This window comes from Colobus angolensis, unplaced genomic scaffold (assembly GCF_000951035.1).
Source record: "Colobus angolensis palliatus isolate OR3802 unplaced genomic scaffold, Cang.pa_1.0 Scaffold30, whole genome shotgun sequence".
Classification (NCBI taxonomy): domain Eukaryota; kingdom Metazoa; phylum Chordata; class Mammalia; order Primates; family Cercopithecidae; genus Colobus; species Colobus angolensis.
In genome coordinates, this window is record NW_012116266.1 from 2,178,877 (window position 1) to 2,205,230 (window position 26,354).

At 40.7% G+C, this 26,354-nt stretch overlaps 1 protein-coding gene across 1 annotated transcript in view; it reads right to left on the bottom strand.

Moving 5' to 3' along the window:
- The window catches only part of ADAM23 (ADAM metallopeptidase domain 23), a gene marked incomplete at its 5' end in the record, with an annotated part of 169,467 nt that overhangs the window by 120,202 nt on the left and 22,911 nt on the right, over positions 1 to 26,354 (bottom strand). Inside the window, one exon of the mRNA XM_011949996.1 lies at positions 11,848 to 11,924. Coding sequence (XP_011805386.1) covers positions 11,848 to 11,924 — 77 coding nt within the window. The remainder of the gene's footprint in view (positions 1 to 11,847; positions 11,925 to 26,354) is intronic.

A 26,354-nucleotide genomic window follows, 5' to 3' on the forward strand; every position in this document is an offset into this window, starting at 1 on the left:
GGCCATGAGGGCTCTGCCATCATCAATGAGATTAATGAGATTAATCAGATTATCGAGGACATTAATGACCTTACAAAAAAGCCTTTGGAGAATTGCCTGGCCCTTCCATATGGCTCTTCTGCTATGTGAGGACACAGCAACAAGGCACAATCTTGTAAGCAGAGATCCCTCACCAGATATCAAGCCTTGGTCTTGGATTTCCCAGCCTCCAGAACCATCAGAAGTAAATTTCTATTGTTTATATATTGCCCAGTCCATGGCATTTTGTTAAAGCAGCACAAATGAATTAGATAATGTATCGACTTTCCAAGGTTTTGACAATGGGCATTCCTAGGTCTGATCTTGGCTCTCTTACTTACTAGCTGTGTGGTTCTGTTCACCTCTCAAAGTCTCCATTTTCTCTCACTTCATGTCCCAAGTTTCTTGTTCACCTTCAGGCCTCCACACTCTCTTTCCCTTCAAACCTTTTCTGACTACCTCTTAACCATGCTTTAGAACTGAGTTTAGACATGTACCTCCATAAACGTTTAGCTCGCTATCCATTTCCACCTCTAATCTGGGTTAGGTACCCCTCATATGTGGGATAAAAACATCCTGTATTTTCCCCATCATAGTACTTCTCAGATTATCATTAAATGCCTACAGATTTGTCTTTCCTCCTCCGTTCTATAAGCTTCATGAGGGAAGGACTTTTCTAGGCTAACTTTGACAGTGCCTGGCACTTAGCAGGCACTCATAAACATTTTTGAAATAAAAGTGCTTGGAATCATTCATCAACAGCTTCTGTCAATGGAAATCTATCAATCAACTCAGAGGTTAGAAGAACTTCATGCACTTGGCTAATACAGAGAGTCAATATGAGAAATCCATTTAAGAAACACTTCTGGTCATTTGCAAAACCATGGTTGCATACATTAACCATTATTTTACTGAATGTCCTACTACATCAGGCATTAGGGATAAATTCCTCTTTGACAAGGAAACATATCTCTAGACAGATAAAATTCTTGTATCAGATAATGAAAATTACACAACCCACTATCTTATCTTTCTCACGTAACTGCCAGAAAAGTAAGATCTAAATTCAGTAACTACTGTAATAAACTTATCTCAGATGCTTGGTCACATCTAATTCTCTGTGCTTTTCAATTTTTTGTCACAATTAACTTCTGCTGGAATTTTTATACATTATTTGTATTTGTCTTCAAAAGTCCAAGAAGTGCTTGCAAGTTCAGGTTTTATTTGCCCACATTCTGCATTGGGGTGGATACCCACAAAGGGTCTCCGTTTATCCACCAGTCAAGAAATAGTCTCCTGACTCACTAGAGGTGTCTGTTACATCCTAGATAAGATAAACAGTGTAATATGATCCCATCAACAATTAAATTCTTTTGATTTTGCCAGAAATTCTTAGTTGCCATACTTGTTATTCTCCTGCTAAAGACTGTAGCCACAGGGTCCTCTTTTCTGGACAATCCCAGTTTTCTCATCTCCCAGAACCTAGAAAATCTAAATCTGGTTCCTGTGGCCCTCCTCATTTCTCTAGCCTGGTGCTTAGTTTCCCTGGGTCCCAGTCACTCACAATGATTATTGTCAATAGGCAAGCAGGGGTAGGGGCAGGCAGAGGGCAAACATCTATTGAATTTCACCACCCAAGAGTTATGCTAGATTTTGTTCATCTGTGAAAATCAAGAATCAGTATACAAGTATCAATGGTTTGGTTGTGATTTTATTTTTAATAATCTTGTTATTATGTCTAATTGTGCAAGTCATTCTCAAACCATTTTGAAAGTAGGTTGCATAGACACCCCAAATAAATAGAACCAGAATCTACTAAAATTTAGACGATATTTCTTTTATTTTATATGTTTTCAAGATTTTCAGGACCTGATCTACCAGCATAAAGATGAGTCATCAAAAGCAAATAATACCCAAGGCATTCAGTATAGGCTGACTCAGACCAGAAACATCTGATCACCCTGATCGGAGAAAATATGGCAACAAAAAGAGTTACCTGACACTCTAGAATTAAAATGTTTAGAACTAGACAGGAAAGGATGGCTTCAGGAGAGAAAAATCCATAGCAACTCATTCCTACCCGTGCTAGAAAGCTTAGAATACTATCAGGCCTCTAGGACATATAAAATGCAATATTCAACTACATCATATTGCGCACAGCACAGTGGCAATCAATATTTACAGCAACTTTGGGAATCCCTGCCTCTTAAGATTCTTTATCATCACATACGTTTTCAAAACTACCAAAACAGTTCCAATCTTCCTAAAGTACCTAAATGCAAAAGAAACCACAATCTCTCAAAACAGCACTTGAAAATCATAGTATAAGGGACAGTTTTACCCATTAACAAGCAGCACTTAATATTGAATGTCTCACTGCAATATGCAAGCAATAAGTGAATTAGGATGGTGTATTAGTTTGCTAAGGATGCCACAAAGTACTAAAGACTGGTAGCTTAACCAACAGAAATGTATTTCCTCACAGTCCAGAAGGCTGGAAGTCCAAGATCAAGGTGTCAGCAGGGCTGGTTTCATTCTCAGGGCTCCTTCCTTGGCTTGCAGACAGCCGCCGTCCATCTCACTGTGTCTTCACATGGTTTTTCCTCCAATACACTAGTGTCTGTGTCCAAACTTTCTCTTTTCATGACAATAGTCATATTCAATTAAGGACCACCCAAAAGATTTCATTTTAACTTAATTACCTTTTTAAAGACTTTATTCCAAATACAGTTACATTCTTAGGTACTAGGGGTTAGAACTTCAACGTATGAATGGGGAGGGGGAAACACACAATTCAGAGCATAACAGATGGTTCTACTCAACAAACAGCATTATTTTCAATCCTATGTGGGACCTTCTATGTTTTCCTTATATGGTTACAAATTGACCAAAATAGTTCCACTCTTTTTCTCACTTAATGTGAACAGATATGCAATCATTAGAATTGGGTTCAGCTCACTTGCAAATTGGTAGTCCAGTACTGTGACCACAGCAGCCATAGTGAAGGAGACTCCAAGGAGGCAGCCCATGCTGGAGTGCCTGCATGTGACTGAATCTCGCCAGGCCGCATGTTACTCAGCAGTAAAATGGGGATAATCACACCTTCCTTGCAGGGTTATCAAAGGAACTTAAATAGGAGACTACAGGTAAAGATCTTGACACAGTGTCTATCACCATAATAGAGAGCCTTCCTTCTGCAGATCTCTTGAAACTGGGAAGTAAAGCATTTAACCTTCGAGTTAACATCATCAAAACCCCGAGACTCCTGAAATGGAAAGCAATGTTCACATCATCTCCCCTAATTCCTTCGGACTAAGGCCCAGAGTGTGTGACCAGCTCTCTACAGCAGAGCTGAGATTGGAAGTCTTGACTCCAAATTCCTAGGGCCGGTGCCTTCCCTGATTCCCCCTCTCAGATGTGTAAGAAAAATGTCAGCAGTGAGCACGATGGGCTGCTAGACGGAGAGAAAAAGGCCAGCAGTGACACACAAGGCCTGCCAATCTGGATTCAGGAGTCACAAAAACTCAGAAACCAAGACGTAAGACAGCGACACCACAGCTCAGGCTGGTATGGGTCAAGCTGCCTCAAGCTGTCCCCAGCCACAGCTCCTGACTCCTGTCCTGGTCTCACTCGACCACAAGAGAAAAATGAGGCAGGAAACCTGTTTCTTCTCCACATGTTCCTTCTTACAACCATATTTAAGTTCAATCTCCAAATCCGCAGAGCTGAAAAAAAACATTTAGCCAAACATAGCTGAGTATCTCCCTTAGGATCCAGGGACTCCCAACAGGCAGTTTGCCTTTTGTTCCCAGCTTGGTAATTCAAGTTCTTTAAGAAAGAGGGCCTCACCAGTCCTGACTCACACCAGGAGTTTGGTGCTTTTGGGCTCCCACACCTCTGCCTGCCACTTCCTGTGGAGCCTGCATCTTTCTCCCTCCTACACCTTTCAAAGTCTAAAGCACCTGCTGTGGGCTCTGCTGGGCCCTGCCACTATGCCCTTGGCATTCACTCCCACACACTGAAGGCAGCTGACTGGAAGTGCCTGAGACCCTGGGTGGGAAGGCTTTGTATTCTACCCAGGAGGAGGCAGTAAACAGTTAGTGCCCCGAGAAACAGACCTCAGAACAACCTGACAGTTGGTGGACAAAACTCCAGCTCCCTGCCTCTAGGCTGGCATGAGCCCACAGACTCCCAGAGCTCTCAGTGAAAATCCCAGCTGCCCAGAGGAGTAAACAGCTTGAGAACTCAACCTTTCCTAGCTCCATCCTCCTTGCCTCCGAGTCTGCTACCCGGGGACCCCAAACCAAGGCAGCATCCTGTAGGACTCCCAAGTAATCCCACCTTCCCCAGAAAGCCTTCCCTCATCACCAAGTCTCTCAAGTCACTTCCTATCATGTGTTAACACTATTGGTATACACTGTAATCTCATTTCTCTACCACAGGCTCTTGAAGAGGAGAAATTCTTTTACACGGCTCTGAATTCCCCCATGTTGCTCAGCACAGTGTCTTACGCAAATGAGAAGCTCAATAAATGTTTGTTGACTGAATGAAGAATGAATTAACCATGCCAGTCAGCAAGAAGGTTGGGCTCTGTATTTAAGCTAACTGAAACTACATCAGTGTGGCTGTCTGCTTCTTTCCAAAGCGCAGCGTGAACTGCTTTTAACAAGCAAATTACTGCATGCATGTATTTCTTTACATTAGCATTTTCCAGATACTCATCTTAAATCAAACACCTCTGATTCCCAGAAAATCAGAACAAAGATTTTTTTCCTAAATTCAAAACTACCTTACTCTCCAAGTTTTGGGTCTACTCCTCAGTTTTGGGAGTCAGTCACCCAATGTGGATGTCTTACATCGATTTCACCCAGAGTTCTCCCTGGGCATCATTTAAGATGAAAGTACAAAGACGTGTCACATTCCCACACTCTCTCGCTAGAGTAGTGTTCTATTAAGAAGGAACATAATGCTGCCTTTTTAACCAAGAAGGCATTACCCTTGATGCATCCTAAGAATTCTTTCCTTTCTGTACTGGGCAGGGGCCAAAAGACGCACAGGGATTTCACTGCACAAAAAACAGCACAGCATGCTGAGGGCCTGGGTGTTCACCTCAGACCAGTCAGATGGCCTGGAAACTTAAATATCCACATATATGCAACAGCCTGCAAGTCACATCACGTTCTTTAATGGATGTCTGGTGAGCAGCTCTGGGAAAACTGGACAAGTACCAAGTGTCTCGCGAGCACGCTTTCAACTCAATGGAAGTATATGTTATCTGAATCCCCAGTGCCCACTACCTCGAGCACATATCAACCCAGGGCCTGCCAAATTGTCTCCTTTTTTTTTCTTCAGCCCACTTTGAAGAGAGAAAGATTACATAGTGCACCCCTCCCGTCTCACTTACTAAAGTCAGAAAAAGACTGACTGAAGCCAAAGGAAAGAAGAGCAGCATTTCTTATGACCTGAGCTGCTCTCACCAGATCATAAGCTCCATGAGATCAATGACTCTTCTCCTCAATGCAGAATCCCCCAACATCTCAGCGCAGTGACTGCCTCACTGAGGTAATAAAATTCCTTGTTAACGAACATGTGTAAGCACCACATGTTATCTCATCTAATCCTTGCAACAACCTACAGCTTTGGAAGGAAACTAAAGCTTAAGAAGCTTAGAATATATCCATACGATGGTATATTACTCAGCTACAACATGAATGAACCTCAAAACATTGTGCTAAGTAAAAGAGGCCAGTCACAAAAGGGTACCCATTGTATGAAACGTCCAGAATAGGCGAATGCATGGAGACAGAATGTAGGTTAGTAGTCACCTACTTAAGGAGACTTAAGGGAGAAGGGAATGGGGAGTGGCTGCTAATGGGTACAGGGTTTCTTGGGGGTGATGAAAACGTTCTAGAATTAGACTGTAGTGATAACTGTAAAACTTTGTGAATATAATTTTAAAACACTGAATGGTAAACTTTAGAAAAATGAGTTTTGTGATAGGTGGTGGTGGTCATGGTGGAGGTGGTAGAAGAGGAGGGGGAGGAGGAAAAGGAGGAAGAGGAGGAAGAGAAGGAGGAGGAGGAAGAGGAGGAAGAGGAAGAAGAGGAGGAATAGGTGGAAGAGGAAAAATGAAGAAAAGGAAGAAGTTAAGAAGCTTCCCCAAGATCAAAGAGTTACCCATGCTTTCAACCATTATGCCGCTCTGATCACGGTTATTCTCAGTAAACATTTGCTGAAAACACCAGCAAATATATGGGTAATAGAGGCTTTGGCATAATTCTAATCACACACAGAGAAGAGACAATCAATCCTCAGACCTTCTTAGATTTCCCAGGACTGATATACATCAAGAATTGTTGCTCTAGTATCAATCATACCTCAATAAAGTGGATAGTAAAAATCAAAATTAAAAATACCTAAAATGCTTGTTTGACATAAAAAAAAAAAAGGAAAGACAAGAACATTACCCTAGTGATCTTTTCAAAACCTTCTGTAACTTGGAATAACGGCTGTTTTAGAGGAAACACTAAACAAAATTTTTAAAGAGGAGCACCCTGAGAGGAGTGTAATTAAAGGACCTCTAAGGCTGTAACTAGGACCTCTGGGGCTAAATAAAATAGAAATCTGACCGTGTCTCTTCCACGCTTACTGCCATCCAATGGCTTCTCACCCACACTCCTCACCATGGACCACAGTCCTTCATCGCCTGGCTGCAGAGCTGCTTCCTCTCTGATCTCGTCTCCTTGTTCTCCCACTATCCCCTGCCCTGCACTGCACTCTGGTCATAATGTCCTCTGCTCTTCTTGAACATCACACATCTTCCTCAGCTCTGGCTGTCTTGCTGTCCCAGCTGTGCAGAACCCTCAGCCTTCCAGCAACGTGTGGTGGCTCCTCTTTGACAACCAGGGCTCAGCTCAGGTTCCCTCCTCAGACAGGCCTTCTTGCTTCTTCTGACCATCTAAATCATGCTGGACACCACACCTTCAGTCCCTCTCCATCCCATATATCTTTATGTGGTGGTCCACTGTCTGCCTCCTCCTCTGGAATGAAGCTCTAAAAGGGAAGGCACAAGTCTTGTCTATCTTATTCTCAGCAATATCAGCACCTACAACAGCCAGAGGCACATAGCAGATGCTCACTCAACATTTGCTGAACAAATGAATAAAACACACAGCACTGGGGCCGGGCGCAGTGGCTCACACCTGTTATCCCAGCACTTTGGGAGGCCAAGGCAGGTAGATCATGAGGTCAGGAGATTGAGACCATCCTGGCTAACATGGTAAAATCCCATCTCTACTAAAAATACAAAAAACTAGCCAGGCGTGGTGGCGGGCGCCTGTAGTCCCAGCTGCTCAGGAGGCTGAGGCAGGAGAATGGCGGGAACCTGGGAGGTGGAGCTTGCAGTGAGCTGAGATCGCGCCACTGCACTCCAGCCTGGGCGATAGAGCCAGACTCTGTCTCAAAGAAAAAAAAAACAAAAAAACAAAACCAACACAATACTGCCATGAGATGCCTCTGCAAGCCAGATGCAAACCAGGCTCTCCTCTCAGGAACTCCTGTCAGGTTAGTCCTCACAAGCTGGGCTTCTGAGCCTGGTGAGGTCACTAACCCTGCAGATTCTATGGTCACCACCTGGATTAACTTATGGTAACACCTTTATGTGCTCACACCTCCACACCCTGAGCCCACATACTTACCGGACACTTTTCCCTCCTCTGATAACTTAACACCTTTGCCTGTAATATAGCAATGATCATCCTATAGTGGAAATGAGGTCCCTCTTTCCTCAGAAGCTCTTTTGGGTACTCTATTACGGACTTAAACATTCTCTTGACTCTCTACCTTTATTCTAACACATATCAGACTTTTTGGTTAATCCCAGACAGAAGTCATCTAAACTAGAGCCCACCCCCAGCAATGCATCTCATGTTCTAACACAGTTCCCTCATCTCCAGTTCATCATGTCAGCCTTGCACACTTAGGTTGCACTCAGAAAGCTCAGGACAGCATGAGGGATGTATTACATTAGTCCATTCTCATGCCTCTCATAAAGACATACCTGAGACTAGGTAATTTATAAGAAAAAAAGCTTTAATGGATTCATAGTTCCACATGGGTGGAGATGCCTAACAATTATGGTGGAAGGTGAAGGAGGAGCAAAGGCATGTCTTACATGGCAGCAGGCAAGAGAGCATGTGCAGAGTAACTGCCCTTTATAAAACTATCAGATCTTGTGAGACTTGATTCACTATCACAAGAACAGCAGGGGAAAAACCCGCCCCCATGATTCAGTTACCTTCCACCGGGACCGTCCCATGACACATAAGGATCATGAAAGCTACAATTCAAAATAAGATTTGGGTAGGGACACAGCCAAACCATATAGCACATGAGTGCAGCTCTCACAGCCTCTCTCTCACTGCAGCTAGTTTTCCCTTCAGAGACCTCCATCTGTCCCCAGTTCATAGCCTCCTCTTGACCTCATCTCCCTTCTTACCCAGAGTGGATCCTGATACTTAACTACCCAAGTTATTCATGAGTATTCAAAGAGCTTTGCCTCCACTGTTGTTCTTCTGTGCTACCACAGAGACTGAGCCCTGGGTCCACACTACAGTCTGCCTCCTTCATTCACACTCCGCAGTGACAAAGCACTCCAATTTTTAAAAATAATAAAAATAAAATGTAAAAAAACACCACCAGAAAGAAATACACAAAGACTAACACACAGCACATGATTTCTAATGAAGGTTGCTCAAACATTCTTGAATTTGACCTTAATGGGCTTCATCACTCATTCATCCCAGCAATTTCGTCATTTTCCTCAAGCCCCAACCCAACCTCCCTCTCCATCCCAATCCCTACAGTAAATAACTTCAGAAATGTGTTTCTTCAACTCCATCCCCTCACCTGCAAGTCAGTCTCCACCTGCACACACCCTACAGCTTCACACCAATGCAGGACAACCTGTCTTTCCTGGTTCAAAACTAAGTTCTGCCCTTGTGCTTTGATCTAATTCCCTTCAGTCTCTACCCAGCTCTTGCCCTATAGATTATCTCCTCTCTCCTTTCTGCATCTTCAACCTCCCACTCTTATCAGTTCGATCTCTCAGTCTACCAACTTGCTCTGTTAACTTGCTCTGTCATCACTAAAAAGCCCTGCCTTGACCCCAGTGTCTTCTGCTCTCTTTTCTTCTCATCCAAACCTCCTCAATGGATATTTGCTGCCTCCACATCGTCTCCTCTCATTAACTCCCAGCATACTGTAACCTGGTTTCTGTCCCCTCTCATTCCCCTCACCTCAGAGCTTCACTGAAACTGCTGCTTTCCGACCACCAGTGACTGCTCAAATGGCAAATCCAAAGGGCAAATTTTGCCTCTTACCTCATTAGATTATTCTACAGCATGTGCCAGTAGATCACTCTACTGCAGATGACACTGTAAATCATACCTTCCCATTTTGAAACTCTGTTTAATCATTCTCCTGATGTCCTATTTCTCCAATCACTCCTTCTCAATCTCCTTCATGGGTTCTTCGTCTTCTCCCCTCCTCTTATCTGTCTTCTCAGCTTTCTCCCCTCCTCTTACCTGTCTTCTCAGCTTCTCTCTCCTGCTCTACCCACCCTCCGTGGGTAACCTCATTCACAGCCATGTTGGTCTTAACATTTATATAAAAATACCTCCCAAGTCTACAATCTCTAGCTCTCATCTCTCCCCTGAGGTTATATCCAGCTACCTCCTAGACATGGCCTCATGTATGTCCCAAAGCCCCTCAAATCAATCATGTCTCTTCTGATGCCACATTCTCTTCCCTTCACCATTCAGCCTGTTTGTTTCCTGGTACTGCCCATTTTAGCTAGACATCACCCTCCACCCAACCAACCAATCCAGGTACCTCTGTTAGCTTTAACTATCCTCTCTGCCTTGTTATCCATATGGAGCAATCCTAATAATTTTTATCAACTGTAGATTTATTGAAAGTATTCCCTCTCCATGCCTCTTAGCACTTCCTGGGAACAGGACCTCTGTTTATTCCCCTGACTTGATTTTTCAGTCTAGGGGATAATGGCCCAGCACTTACATGTGAAATACCAGAACTTCCATGAGCTGAGCTATCCCTAGGCTTACCTCTCCCAACTCATCTCCCTCGTCTCAACCTTGTCATTTATGAGGAAGCTCAACAAAAGGCTCATGCGCCCCTAACATGCCATAGTGCAACGTGGCCTTGCCTCTTCAGACATACTATCTCACATGCCTGCCTAGAACACACTTCAAGATTTAGCTCAAGCATCAGCTTTCCCAAGACGCCTTTTCACACTCCTCCAGCCTGAGAGCTGCCTCTCCTTGGTGCTACCATAACATTCCATTTTAACCTCCACCATATTTCATACTCTTCTAAAATTACGTATTTGTCTATCAACCTTCCCCCAAGTAGACTCTAAATTCCTCAAGTCAGAGACTGCTCACAATAGGTGCTCAACTTGATTCCTTTGCATGCTAAGTGTTACTGATAACTTCTGGCACATTTCCAGACCTCTAAGTACCCTGGCCATCCCATATGACCCTTTCTCTGCCATGTGCTAATTGACTAGGAGGCTCTGCTATGGCTGAGATATTTTATTGCTCAAAACACACAACAGTGTTGGTTGTGATCCTCTTGCTACAGTTTGAAATGATGGTCTCCACCACAGTAAGAGTTAAAGGAATTGAGGACTTACACTAAAATTAGCTCTATCTTGACACTCAACATAGTGTAAGATTTGGCAAGACAAGTCTCTTAGGCAGGCAAACTGCTGACACGGCATGGTGAAACGGAACTCAACCAAAGAGGAAAACCTGCAATACCTTTTCACAGGCAATTCTGAGTTATGCTGATTCATTCTGACTTAAAGCTGCAATAACACTTGAGTAAGTAACACCCAAGCTGACTTTGCATTTTTTTCAGCAGAGCTCACAGAATTTGGCATACAAGAAATTTAATAGTTGTTCTTTATGATCCTTTGCAATTTCTCAAATACTGGTTGTGGTCACTTACATTATAGTGTTTGATAGCATTAACAGGTATTTTTCTTGCAAAGATGCAGTCCTGATCAAAATACTGACAAAAGCTTAAAATACTGACTATGATTTCTGTAACTCAAGAAAACCATATAGAAAATCTCTTTCACCAAAGAAAGGCTCAGTGCTAGATCTATTTGAGGCTGAAGAGCCTTAGTTAAGTCAACAGCTCTTGTTCACACTTTGTACAAAGACATCTGTACAACTGATTCCAACTTAGGAAACAGCATTTAAATATCAACAAACACATGCTCAGAGACAATCAGGTAAATTTTCAACAGGACCAAAATTTCTAAGAAACCATATTAGAGCAAATTCTAAAGCAAAGAATCTTCTCAAAATAGGTATTTGCAAGTCATCACTTACTCTGTTCTTCCCACAGAAGTCATGTGAATTGTATTATAAAGAGTAAATGGAAGAAATTTCTAGACTGTAGTCAAATTATACTTGAATCAGTACATTTATTATTGCTTCTTATATATAGTGATGATTATAGTTAACATTTAATTAACTGGTATTACTTCAAATATTTATTCCATTTAGAATTATAATATGTAAGTGCTGTGTTTGAGATGCTTAACATGTTAAATGTCTTCTATTTCAGAAAAAAAAAAACATAATTCACCGTTCAGAATTTTATACTTTACGTATCTAAAATACATGATCTGCTAGAAAATAGTTGTTAAACAACAGACATTATTTTGACTAAACCAATATTATAAAAACAAAGCTTTATTGCACCTGCTACTTAAGAGGATTATGTCTAAATACTCACTTGTTGAGTATGAGGTCAAGAATGAATTTGGAGCCGAAGGCTTCAATCTGGAAGCTTGCCTGGGCCAGATGGACAGCCTATGGATTCAAAAAGACAGAAGAATCTTAACTTACTTTCCTGTCTTTAAGACAGATTATTATCAAGAATGATATTTAAGAGGAATAACTTTTATGTATCAGTTCATTTCCTTATGTATCTTCATATAGTAATTCATTTCTTTAGGAGACTAGGTACAATATCATGGTTTTGCTAGGAAAATCTAAATATTTGGGTAGCAAAGAGCTAATAAGACAACTCATCCTGGAAAATGAAACCACTAAGATAAAAACCAACAGCATATTTTGCTGGACTTCCAAAGTGACCATGATGAATTATGCAAAAGTCTGACTAATTAAAGCTTGATTTCAGCCTGTTTTGTGCATAAAGCTAACCAATTCTTTCTGCACACCTAAGTGAAAAATCATGTCAGTGCTCTGCTCTTCAGCAGGAATTAGAACTTTCTCTGGAACTTTCTCTAAATGATGCATCAGCAGAATATGACAGTAAAATAGGAGAGTGCAACTTTCTAACTTCAGAAAGCACTTAGAACCTGGCCTTTTGTGAATACTGAGAGCTTATGTCCCCCTTTAAGAGTCAAATGTTTACAAATATTGTCATTATTTTGTCTTAATTCAAAATACAAAGATAATTCCATCTAAACATGAATCCTATTTACTAGGTGTTAAAGATTATTACAGCTCACAGAAGCATCTTGAATACTGCAAATTAACAAATCAATGAAGTTTTGTCCAAGTATTAGCTAACATAAACTTCTCCTTTATCACACTATCAGAAAAAAAAAAAAGAACAAGGCTAAATGAAACACCTACACCATACTTCCTTAACTCACAAACGTCCTTCCTCCAGAATTGCATTCCTAAGGCACAGTGGGTGCTACAAATCATCTGTGAAGTGCTCCATGCATGGTAACTGGACACCAGCATGAACATACCAAGCATCCCCCTCCCAGTACTTTCTAATCCCACCTTCCCCCCGGTGCTACCCCATGCTCCTCTTTGCCTTCCCCTGTATTTTTGATGACTGAAACTCTCCCGATCCTTCAAAGGCGTCCCACCTGCAGTGCTTTCCAAGAAGTCTTCCTTCACACAATCTTCACGCTCAGGGCTTTGGAAGCACTTTATTTGTTCCTCCCTGTCTCTCCCTTTCCCATCCTTCCCCTGGGTGGTGAGCTCCACAACACATATCACAGGGGTCTTGCAAACAGGTCTAGGTTAATGACTCTTCCCCAGCATATCTGACCTTTCAAGTAATTCACCAAATATTCATTGTCAAGACCTTTTTGTCATACCAAACCCATATACCAAAACACTATAAATAAACCATGACTTACACTTTCAGTCAAGCACATTGCCAAATCAGATAGTCACTCAATAATAATCAATCCATACAATGCAAAAAGGAAACTAACAAATATTAAATTTTAAATACAAAATAATGAGAAAGAAGTCTCCTAAATCCTTAATGTCATAGGACGCCAAGTCGAATTCCAAACAACCTTCTAGAACAGGGTCACCATACTTGTGGGCTTCCTGTATCCATACAACTATGTGAGAGAGAGAGAGAGAGAGAAAGAAACTTCTATCAAGTGTGGTCTCTATCATCTACAACAGAATCTCTATTCAATACAAATATCCACTGTCTTTAAATTCATTCTGTACCTTGAAACATTAATTTTTGCATAAAGATATTTATATTGATGAATAATTTGTACAAGGAGAGATTTTTCAGCTCTGGATCCAAAAAAAGCTTTAAGTATGTAAAATTTAATTTCTAAGAATAAGATAAATCCTTAGTATAGTTTCTCTTAAGAATATTATATAGTAGAGATGAGTTCATTAAATATACCTACTTGAACATCTTTATAAACATAAGAAGAACTTGACAGTGACCCAGTAAAAAGCCTATTTCATAGCGAATAGGTGATGCGACAAGTACAAACACTGACAACACTCTGTTGCAAAATAAGGTAATCTGGTGGCAAATGTAGTATCTTCATTTTACAGAATTGTAGGAGTTATACTATTTGATAAATGCTAAAATAGGTTTATACCATGTCAATGTGACTAGCTTCAGTTTAATAGAATTTAATCAAAGAGCTAGTCAATCATACTGGGTTTTCCTTTGCTTTTGCATTCAATCATTCCACACAAACATATTAAGTCCTGCTTTGCATATAAAGATAGCTGGAACACAGCTTCTGCCCTCAAAGAAGTGATGGTCTCCAAAGGGGCAGGTAGAACTGTCAGCCTTAGCCTGTCTAATGGGCCACAGGACAGGGACCACAGCTGAACCCCACCCAGGCACAGAGGGGTACAGAAAGGATCCACTGACAAGGTGCTATTTGAACAAAAACTCAAAAGATGAATAAGAATCCACGTGTCAGGGAAAGAAAAGACACTCAGGGCAGGGAGGAAAACATTTACAAAAATCGAGTCAAAATGAATGCGAGAAAAACAGGCTTTTTAAATTTTTTAGAAATGAATATGGCCTGTAGGAAAATGGTTTTCAGATGAAATGTCAAACAATGAATCTGAAAAGGTGGGATGGAGACCGGCAGGCTTCACGTGACATGATCAGTGACATTTATGATCACAAACAAGAACATGTGGCCAAGACAATGAGCCTTCCCCTAAATGACCATTCCCTCAAGCTCACTCAGCACCATTTCTGGCACATGCCATCATCATTATCATTATCATCATCATCATCATGATTTAAACATCTTAACAGATTACTCTCTAGAACTGAAGCAATTTATCATGCCAGCAACAAAATATCTGTTTATCCATTGGAAAAAAAAAGAATTTGATTTTATTACCTTTATCTGTAAGAATGTTTTAATATTTTAATTCTAAGAGGAAGCACATTTTCTATGAAATGATTTAAGATTTCCTCACCATATTCATCTTCCTTGTGAATGTAGCAAATGGAATTAGTTTCATCTAATATATTTATATCCATTTTAAGTCATTTAAATATACTGATGTATGTTAGTTTTCTTACATTCTGTTTCTCTTTCCGTTGCTATACATTCTACAAGTGTCTATACAGGTACAGATTCTTCTCTATACCAAAATAAATACCTGACAAGTGCTACTTTTCCCTATCATTTTATTTCTGCCCTGTCTTAGGCACAATTAAAATAGCGTTTAACTTCTGGATGCTATGTATTCCATTTCAATTTGTCACTTTTTCTTTAACAAAATATTATACAGTTTTTATATATGCCCATTTAAAATATGTTTTCAAACCATGTAAAGTGAGTTCTCATCATTATTTTATAAACCACATTGTTGTTTTATATATATATGTGTGTGTGTGTGTGTGTGTGTGTGTGTGTGTGTTTTTACAGAATATTGGCTTCTTCCAAACGGTAGAAAAGTTAGAAGAATGGCTGGGATGAGTACAAAGTCTTATAATATACAGTCATATCATTTTTGGTTGATTTAACAGATTTTAGAGTTAATTAACTGACCAGCATCACTGAAATCTACTAAAAATACAAAGACTACCTACAGTATTGTTCTTCTTTTACAAAAGACCTATGCAGTGAGGTTTAGAAATGTGTTCAGTAATACAAAATCAGATCCTAGGAATGCTTCAGAGAAGAGTTCATGAACCACATATTAGGTCAAAATCAGTTATTTTCTCTTTTGGAATATCTGTTAAACAGCCTTGCTTTTATAAGGACATTCACTATAATAGCACTGTGGAAGAATGCAGGGTTTTATAGCCAAAGAACATCATTTCACAATAAGAATGAGCACGTCCCTGGGCTCAGAATTACCACCCTGAAGGACTGAGAACAGCTGTTGCCTCACCACTTTAGTATTTTTCTTTTAACTCAGAATCTGGCACAGGGAAATTACAGGAGCTCTAAAAACAAAAACAATTAAACTCAATTATATACACAAACCTCCTTCACTGGAGAACAATTTACACGTCTTCGCAAAGTGCTTTTGTTTGTATTTTTTCTTTCTAGTAGATGGCATCTAATGGTATAATATTAAATGACTTCAAGAAGGCTGTTGGGTTCTTCAGCTAAGACTTGTTTTGCACCTTATCATCAAGCAATGTTATGACATTAAGCAATCATCCATGCCCAGCTCTGTGTAGGGTGCATTAAATAAGCTATGTTTTCTTGGGACTTATATTCTAGAGTAGCTAATATAGACATAAAAACAAGAAGAAAAATAACTCTATATCTAATCATAAAAATAAAAAGCAGCCATGTGCAGGATACACATGTTTTCATTCAACTATGTTTCACACAAAATAGGTGTTCAAACAGTGTTCTTCACTATTTGGCAAGAATTTGTGAGTTCTGTAGAGCGTACCCATAACTGGAACTGAAAATGGGAAATAACACTTTCCCAGAACTCAAAAAATATTATAAGGCTGAATTTCTACTAAACTATAAAATTTAGTAGAAAATGAGCAACTTGGGTAGCTGGGTGTCTACGCTATGGATGATCACATCTTCTGAGACATATATTTTACCTTAGTATGCTCTAAACCAGTGGTCCCCAACCTTTTTGACACCAGGGTCCAGTTTCATGGAAGATCATTTTTCCATGGATGGGGTGGTGTGGGGGATGGTTTCAGGATGAAACTGTTCCACCTTAGATCATCAGGCATTAGATTCTCATAAGGAGTATGCAACCTAGATCCATCGCACACGCAGTTCACAATAGGGATCGTGCTCCTATGAGAATCTAATGCCACTGCTGATCTGACAGGAGGTGGAGCTCAGGCAGTAATGCTCACTCATCCGCCACTCACCTCCTGCTGTGTGGCCCGGTTCCTAACTAGCCACAGACTGATATCACTTGGTAACCTGGAAGTTGGGGACCCCTGCTCTAAACTATAGGTGGTGTGGAAAACATAACAGCATTTGGAAGTGGTTTCCTGATCTTAAGACATACTAAGTTTATTTAGGGAGACATTCATTTAAGTAATGAAGGAAACATGGCCAAAAGAGGAATATCAATAGACAAGAAAATGTTTTACAAACAGAGGTAAGAAGCCCTTTAGGGTATCAAGCAGGCCTGAGCAAACACCAGTGGAATGACTGACACACGACTTCGTAAAGAAGAGGGCTACAGGTCTGGGCTTCAGGAAACAGGGCATTAGAGAGAGCAAAAGGCAGTAAGCAGATGCCTGTCTTCTGTTTATTCTAACATAGAAAAAACAACGTTTATTCTATGTCTGTTAAAATACTGAATATAGCACCTACACTGTATATGTGTGGCAGGTGTGTGAGTGTGTGTGTAACCACAACCTTTTCAGGAAGTGTTTTATTTTCTTTATCTTGTTGCATATGGTTCTTTCCCTTACCTTTACAGTTTTTTAATAGACCCTTCAAGAGTTTCTACTCCATTATCTAGAAATATGGTGGAGAAAGGTCAGAGAATATAAAAATCACCTTTTTTTGAAATTCAGGACATTTTATAATGTTACAGAGAAGGCAGATTTGAAAATTCACCAACTAACAAGATGGGAGGAGGAAAACCCGCTAATTTGATGCTAGAGGGACCCCGCCTTTGTCATCATGGGTTGAGCTGCTGAGGACAAGAGTCCACTTCACCAGGAAGACTTTCATCAGCATGGCTGTTTGGTATGTTTTTCTTTTTATATGAAAACAGTAGGCACAGAATCCAGCACCCCAGATAATTAAATATCAATGAGAAGAAAATGTCAACCTTAAATTGAAATAAGTTTGAGGAAAAGAAGTCACCTTTTTTTCATCACAGAGGTTCTTCTAAAGAGGACTAGTTTGGACCTATCCTGTAGCTGGAGAAACATAAAAGTCCAGCTTGTGGATCTTTTTTCTGTATAATGCAAAAATCCAAATATGTAAATATATCTTAAAAGTTTTGAAGTCCAAAAGAAAATATCAACAGACCATGTTTAATTATAATTTGGTTCTAATCCCTCATTCTAAATTGGTGATTGCACAGGTTTGTGTTATGATAAAAATAATAATGCCTCATATTTCTTACATTTTAATCATCTCAAAGTACTGTCATGTCTATCTAGAACACAGCACCCCATGCAGTTGGTAGAGCAGACATTTGTATTACCCTTTTATAGAAGAGAAGCATTTTTAAAGGGCACAGATAGATTAAGTAATGTTATTGTCCAAGGTCACACATCAAAGGAAGAAATATGAGGTGTCAGTTTTAGTTAAATGGCAAAAAAGTGCCATATTTATGCCAGAAGTCCTTACATCTGCAAGCCTCAATGTTTTCTGGTCATTAAAATACAAATAATAATAGCTTAACAACATGATGTTTGCGAGGATTAAATAATACAATAATGCAACTGATGGCTGGGCTCAGTGGCTCACACCATAATCTCAACACTTTGGGAGGCCAAGGCAGGAGGATCGCTTGAAACCAGCAGTTTGAGACCAGGTTAGGCAACAAGGTGAAACCCTGTCTCTACAAAAAAATACAAAAATTAGCCAGGCGTGGTAATGCATGCTACCCAGGATGCTGGGGCAGGAGAATCACCTGAGCCCAGGTGTTTGAGGCTGCAGTGAGCCAAGAGCATGCCACTGCACTTCAGTGCGGGTGACAGAATGAGACCCAGTCTCAAAGAAAATAGCAGTAATAATAATGTGACCAATGTAGCTCAGTCATATTGAAAGAGCTCAGTCATTTAGGAAGGAGACAGTAAAGTAGGAAAAAGAGAAAAAAGAATATAGTAACATTTTGGAAGGGTATCAATCAACTCCACCCTAAAGTTCCCTCCCAGGACAGTTAGCCACCATCTAGCAAATTCCAATGTGCATTTATACTCAGCAAAATTTGCAAACTTTATACTTTTATTGCTAATTATCATTATGTATTATGCTTTGACCTTGTTCAAGTTGTCATGTCTTCAAAATAATATGAATCATTTTCCTGAGAAGTGAAACAGCTGCAAATGTTACATGAAGGCAGTACTGCAAATTAGGGTAACTTGCTGAACATTCTTGTCACGATGCATTTAAATAGGTACTTTGAAGGAGAAAATTATCATCATGTTTTCTTCTACCATGTTCCAATTGATAGTATTATGGGCTTACCATCAACAAATCTGTATTAAATACCGAACTTATGTAAGATACTAGAGCAGATGTATAGGAGAGTTAGTTTTGTTTTTGTTTGTTTTGTTTGTTTGTTTGTGTTTTTTTTGAGACAGGGTCTTGCTCTGTTGCCCAAGCTGGCGTGCAGTGGTGCAATTGCAACTCACTACAGCCTTGACCTACTAGCTGAAGCAATCCTCCCACCTCAGCCTCCCAAATAGATGGGACCACAGGCACGTGCCACTATTCCCAGCTAATATTTTTATTTATTTTTTGTAGAAATGGGGGTCTCACCATGTTGTCCAGGCTGGTCACAAACTCGTAGGCTCAATAATTCACCCCCCTTGATCTCCCAAAAAGTGCTAGGATTACAGGTGTGAGCTACCATGCCTGGCAGAGAATTAACACTTAGATCAAAAAGATTATAATATGGTTAAGGAAATAAAATGAGTAACTGCAAAGAGTGAAAAATATGTCAATTAAATAATAAGAATCGTTATTGTTATTATTCTTTTAGAGATGGGTCTCACTCTGTTGCCCCAGCTGGTCTCGAACTCCTGGCCTCAAGCAATCCTCCCATCTTAGCCTCCCAAAATGCTGGGATTACAGGTGTGAGCCACCACAGCTGGTATAAATATTATTTGTAAAGATACCACATACAATATAAGCATGATTAATTACTGAATTTGGAGTAAGGGTAACAAGTGTATTTGAATTTGTGGAGTGAGTCTGCTGGGGGCTGGGGAGAGCTGAGAATGGCTTATGAGGAAGACGTTCTCCTCATTTAAAGATAGAATTCAGACAGCTCTTCCAGGATTTATTTAATAGAATGAAATTATAAAGTGTTAATAAGCATTTGCTAACAAATAAATGTTTAACAAACATGCTTTTAAAGTAAAACACAGGATGCCTTCCATTCTGGGCTGTTATACTGCAATGTGGATTGTGGTGTGAGTTAAACATGACAGTTTATCATAAAATAAAGAATTTCACAAGAATGACAGGTAGGGGGAGGACATACATGCCCAAAAATGCTAATGTATTTTGTTAATCAATCTATCTTTTGGCCCTAAATTAGGAAGCTTAAGTCATACCCTTTGAAGACTATTACAGAAACAAGACCAAAGCATCAACAAAATACACTGTTCTCACAACCCACGGTGAACATCTCCCACTAACGGAAGCAGATCACTGTTTGACTTTGTTCTCTGTGCCAACCTAGCTGAAAAACATGGAACGTCTACCGTAAAAGAAATCTAGCCAATATTCGATTATGCAATCTGATGAGACAGAAAAAAGGAAAGCTTGGATTTATGGATTTGTGAATTTTAACTTCTGACCAAATCTTATACAAGAGCTCTTTTCTAAATAAATCAATCTTAAAGAGATTCCAAATTCATCTTCCTCTCTTTTCTTATGTACCTCAGTTGGAGGTACTCTTTTTTTTTTTTTTTTTTTTCTGAGATGGAGTCTCTCTTTGTTATCCAGGCTGGAGTGCAGTGACATGATCTCAGCACTGCAACCTCCACCTCCCGGGTTCAAGCGATTCTCATGCCTCAGCCTCCCAAGTAGCTGGGACTACAGGTGTGTGCCAATACACCCAGCTAATTTTTGTTATTTTTTCTTTTTTTAGTAAAGACAGGCTTTCACCATATTGGCCAGGCTAGTCTTGAACTCCTGACCTCAAGTGATCCACCTGCCTCGGCCTCCCAAAGTACTGGGATTACAGGTGTGAGCCACTGCACCCGGCCAAGGTACTCTTAAACATACAAAAGATGGATGCTGAAGAGAAAGAGGAAGTAGGCACTGGTAATCCAAATACGTATTCCAGTGAATCACATTAGCCACACTAAATATTTCTTTTTAAAATCTTCATGGCCAGCCAAAGAAGAGAAGGTACATTTAATCTTATGGTAGGTGTGGGGAAGGTCAAACTAAGATTTTCCCTAGTGATTATTTAGCAATCCTGGAGGACTTGGTAACAACACACTTTCACTGACAAAGCATCCTTGGCCAGGTATATGAAATGTCTTCTACACATTTACCGTTAGTGATTAATGTTTGCTGGGTATTAACTGGCAATGCCAACTAAGGAGAAAGACTGAATTACAAGCCTTTGGAGCACTTGCTATTTAAAATGGGTAAAGCAGCACAAGTATCACTACAGCAGTATTATTTCACTTTCATGTATTTTTTGAGAGATGAGTAAAAATACAACTATGACAACAGTTACCATGGAAGCGGTTTCTTTCGGCTGCCTTCCTGAATAGTAACATTTAATGTGGTGCATTAATCTAGTAGCTGAGGTGTGATTCACCTTGTTCTTTTTCCTCGTCAATTCCTACATCACCAAACTGCAGAACTCCAAGGAACACTTCTCTCTCTGCTAACACTTGTGTCATAAAGCAAGAACATACTTTGTCTTTCTAGCCAGAATTATTGAACACCCACTAAATAATTTAAATAAAAGAATGGAAATAAAATATAGATTCTGGAAAGCAAGACATCAAGCACCATGCTTAGTGTCTGTGACTCATTACATGGCAGTTTTTTTTTTAATTTGCTTACATAATGTGAATACTATTCTAAAAGAAAAAAAAAGCCTCATGTGAGGCAACCCTCCTAAAGAGTCCTACTTCCCTGGACTGCCTACTCTGGTCCTTGAAATTTTGACTAGAACAGCCCAGTGGACTCATGTCAATGCAAATATCAATCCAAGGCAACAGAAGGTTCTTTAACTTGGGTCTTTATGATGACTACATAAGGATTAGTTAAGAATGAGTAACTCTGAAATACAAAATGAAAATTATGGTACAGTAATTTATACAGTTCATTTGAGCATCGTTGTATCTAGCAAACCATAAATGATATAGATTCAAATATTAACCTCCAATTCTCCCTCATTAATAAATTACTGAAAACGTGTAATCAAAGAAGGCTGAGCAGATCTGTCCAGGCCAGAGCTCTCTTCTCTTGACGTACCTCAATTTACTGATCCTTGCTGGTAGGTTTCATACTGTTTCTACCCATTGATTTGTGTTGGAATTTCTATACCAGAGCTGATATTTCCATTTGTAGAATTTTTCAGGCTCTGCTTATGAGATTGCTCAAAGTTCATGTTAAATATACAGCTGTTTGACAATGATATTCCTAAGTGGTCTTTGCTTTCCTTGACAACCCTCAGCAAGTTGCATATTACTGCGGCAGAGATCCCTTTTATCTACAGAGAACTACAACTACAGATTAGGAAAAGTTCAGTGTTCTCCAGTCCTCAGCCATGTCTGGCTCTGTCCTTTGCACTGAATTCTGATCTTATCTATGACTATGGATGGGCTGCATTCTACCCCTTTGGATGAAAAGAGTAACTTTCAAATTGGGAGTCACGCCAAAAATGGATTTCTCCATTTTACAAAAATGCAGGTGCCAGTAGACTTCCTAAGTAACATGATTAAGGCCTGTTCCTTGACATAGAGGTCCACAATTGTCCTGTTTCACAATTTTACTCAAAACAAGTATTTGTAGTACACATACTTTACCCAAAGCTAGATGTAGAAAAGCTAATATTCATAGGCGACCTCATGTTCTCTAATACTGAACTTCCACAGAGCTCTGGAAAATATCAACCACTCAACCTGTATTTGCACAATTTTTAAAACTAACATGTAGAATACTGACCACTATGCAGAATCTCCTATTTTCGTACACAAATGATAGGTCTCACCATGTCCATGTAATGTTTTAGGCCTATTAAAACTCCATTTTTGTTTCTAAATGTGAACCTAGAAATTGCATGGAGCCTTGAAGACACACAAAATAAAAATAGAATATATCTATTATGTATCTGAGGAATATGTTTATTTCCTCAGATTATATATTGCCTTGTTGGCTTCTACATCATACATGAAATCATTTACTCATTAAGCAAATAATCATGTGTGTCTACCACATTTCAAGCAGAAGCCCTGGCCTTCCAGGGTTTACATTTTAGGGTATGTGTTTTGCGGGGGATGGCTAATATGACCAACAAGTAAATATAAAGTAAGTTAGATAATGATGAGTGATATAGGTAAAAAGATTAAAGTAGATAAGAGTCAAAATAAGTTAGGGAGTTTGCAGAACAAAGAGGTGACAGTTTTAAATAGGATGGTCAAAGAAGGAGTCTTCGAAGAGGTGATATCTGAGCAAAGACTAGGTGAAGGTACAAGTCACGTAAATACCTAAGGAAAGAGAATCCCAGGCAGAGGGAACAGCTGGTTGTAAAAGCCCTGAGGCAGAGACACATTTGGTCTATTCAAAGAATAACAATAAAAAGGCCAGTGTGGGTCAAGTGGAGGGATACTACAGGAGTTGTGCAGGCAAGAGTCACAGAACCAGTGAGGGGTCAGTTGTGTAGTGCCTTGTGGGCCACTGTAAGAACTTTGCCTTTTATTCTGAATGAAATAGTAATGTGCTGAGAATTCTGAGTGAGGAATGATATGATCAGGTTTCCATTTTTTAAAGTTCACCAGAAGCTACTGTATGGACAATGCACTAAAGTGGTCAAGGGGCAAGGGAGAAGCAGAGTGGCTTAAGAGGCTGTGGCAATAATAATCCAGGTAGGAGGTGATAGGGGTTTGACTTGGGGAATAACAGTGGAGTTGATGAGACTTGGTCAGATTCTGGGAAGATAGTGAAGGCAAAGTCAGTAGGACTCACTTACAGATTAGACGTGGATTATAAATGAAATAGAGGTGACAAGAAAACTCTAAAATGTCTGGCCTGAGTAACCAGAAGGAGCAAGCAATTTATTAAGATGGGGAAGACTGCAGGAGAAGAAGGTGGTGGTAGGAATTCAGGACTCTGAATCTAAGTTTGATATGCACATTACACGCCCAAGTGGAGTTGTGGAATAGATAGTTAAATATAAAAAATAAATCCTTTAAGCCAATTGATATAGTTTGGACCTGTGTCCCCACCCAAATCTCATGTTCAACTGTAATCCCCGATGTTGGAGGTGGGGTCTAGTAGGAGGTGATCATGAGGATTTTGATCAGGAGGACAGTTTCTCATGGTTTAACACCATCCCCCTTGGAGCTGTCATCATGGTAGTGAGCTGTCATGAGATCTGGTTGTTTAAAAGTGTGTGGCCCCTCCTCCCCTCTCTCTTCCTCCTGTTCTGGCCATGTGAATGCCTGCTCCCACATTGCCTTCCACCATGGGTAAAAGCTCCCTGAGGCCTCCCCAGAAGCAGATGCTGTCATGGTTCCTGTACAGCCTACAGAACCATGAGGCAATTAAACTTCTTTTCTTTATCAATCAACCAGTCTCAGGTATTTTTTTATTGCAATGTGAGAATGGACTAATACAGAAAATTGGTACTAAGAGTGAGGTATTGCTATAAAGATACTTGAAAATGTGGAAGCAGCCATGGAACTGGGTAACAGGCAGAGGCTGGAAAAGTTTGGAGGGCTCAGAAGAAGACAGGAAGATGGAGAAACATTTGGAACTTCCTAGAGACTAGTTGAATGATTACGACCAAAGTGCTCATAGTGACATGAAGAGAGATGGCGAGGCTGATGAGGACTCAGATGGAGAAGAGGAACTTACTGGGAACTAGAGAAAAGGTCACTTTTGTTACACCTTGGCAAAGAGCTTGGCTGGACTATGACCCTGCCCCAGGGATAAATGAAACTTTGAACTTGAGAGAGATGATTTAGGATATCTAGTAGAAGACATTTTTAAGCAGCGGTGTTCAAGATGTGGCTGCTTCAAACAACCTATGCTCATATGCGTAAGTCAAGAAATGAACTGAAACTAGAACTTAGGTTTAAAAGGGAGGCAGAACATAAAGATTTGGAAAATTTGCAGCCTGGCCATGTGGTGAAAAAAAGAAAAGCCCATTTTCAGGAGAAGAATTCAAGCAGACTGTAGAAATTTGCATAAGTAAAAAGGAGTCAAGTGCTGATAGCCAAGACAATGGGGAAAAAAAGCCTTCAAGGCATTTTAGAGACTCTCACAGCAGCCCATCACAGGCCCAGAGGCCTAGGAGGGAAGAATTGTTTCATTGGCCAAGCCCAGGGCCCTGCTGTCTGCCTCGGGACACTGCTCCCTGCTTCCCAGGCACTCTAGCTCTGGCCAGTCATGGTTAAAAGAAGCCCAGGTACAGCTCAGGCCGCTGCTTCAGAGGGTGCAAGCCATGAACCTTGGCAGCTTCCAAGGTTGCAAGGTGGCATTATGCCTGCAGGTGCACAGAGTACAAGAGTTGAGGCTTGGGAACCTCTGCCTAGATTTCAAGGGGATATATGGAAAAGCCTGGATGTGCAGGCAGAAGCCTGCTTCAGGGGCAGAGCCCTCATGGAGAACCTCTAATAGGGCAGCACAGAGGGGAAATGTGGGGTGGAGCCCCCACACAGAGTCCCCACTGGGGTACTGCCTAGTTGAGCTGTGAGCAGGACACCTTCACCATCCTGAAGACATCAAAATCGTACATCCACCAGCAGCTCGCACTCTGTGCCTGCAAAGCCACAGGCACTCAGTGCCAGCCCTTAAGAGCAGCCTTGGGGGCTGAACCCTGCAAAGCCACAGAGGCAGGGCTGCCAAGGCCTTGGTAGCCACACCTCACAACAGTGTGCCCTGCATGTGAGACATGGAGTCAAAAAAGATTATTTTAGAACTTTAAGGTTTAATGACTGCTTAGGTGGGTTTCAGACTTGCATGGGGCCTATAAGCCCTTTTCTTTGGGTTGATTTCTCCCTTTTGGAATGGGAGTATTTACCAAATGCCTGTACCTCTATTGTAATTTGGGAGTAACTAACTTGGTTTTGATTTTATAGGTGCACAGGCAGAAGGGACTAGCCTTATCTCAGAAAAGACTTTGGACTTTGGACTTTTGAGTTAATGCTGGAATGAGTGAAGACTCTGGGGGACTGCTGAGAAGGCACGATTGGATTTTGCAACATGAAAAGGACATGAGATTTGGGAGGAGCCAGGGTGGAATTTTATGATTTGCATCTGTGTCCCCACCCAAATCTCATGTTCATTTATAATCCCCAGTGTTGGAGGTGGGGACTGGTGGGAGGTGATTTGATCACCCAAGTTGTTTCCCATGGTTTAACACTCGAATCCCTTGGAGTTGTTGTTACAATAGCGAGTTCATGACAGCTGGCTGTTTAAGAGTGTGTCGCATTTCCCCCCTCTCTTGGTCCTACTCCTGCCATGTAAGACACCTGCTTCCGCTTTGCCTTCCGCCATGAGTAAATGTTTCCTGAGGCCTCCCCAGAAGCAGATGCTGCCATGCCTTCTGTACAGCCTGCAGAGCCATCCGCCTTGGAGCTGTCATGGCGGTAGTGAGTTGTCATGAGACTTAATTGTTGAAAAGTGTGGACAGCCATGAGCC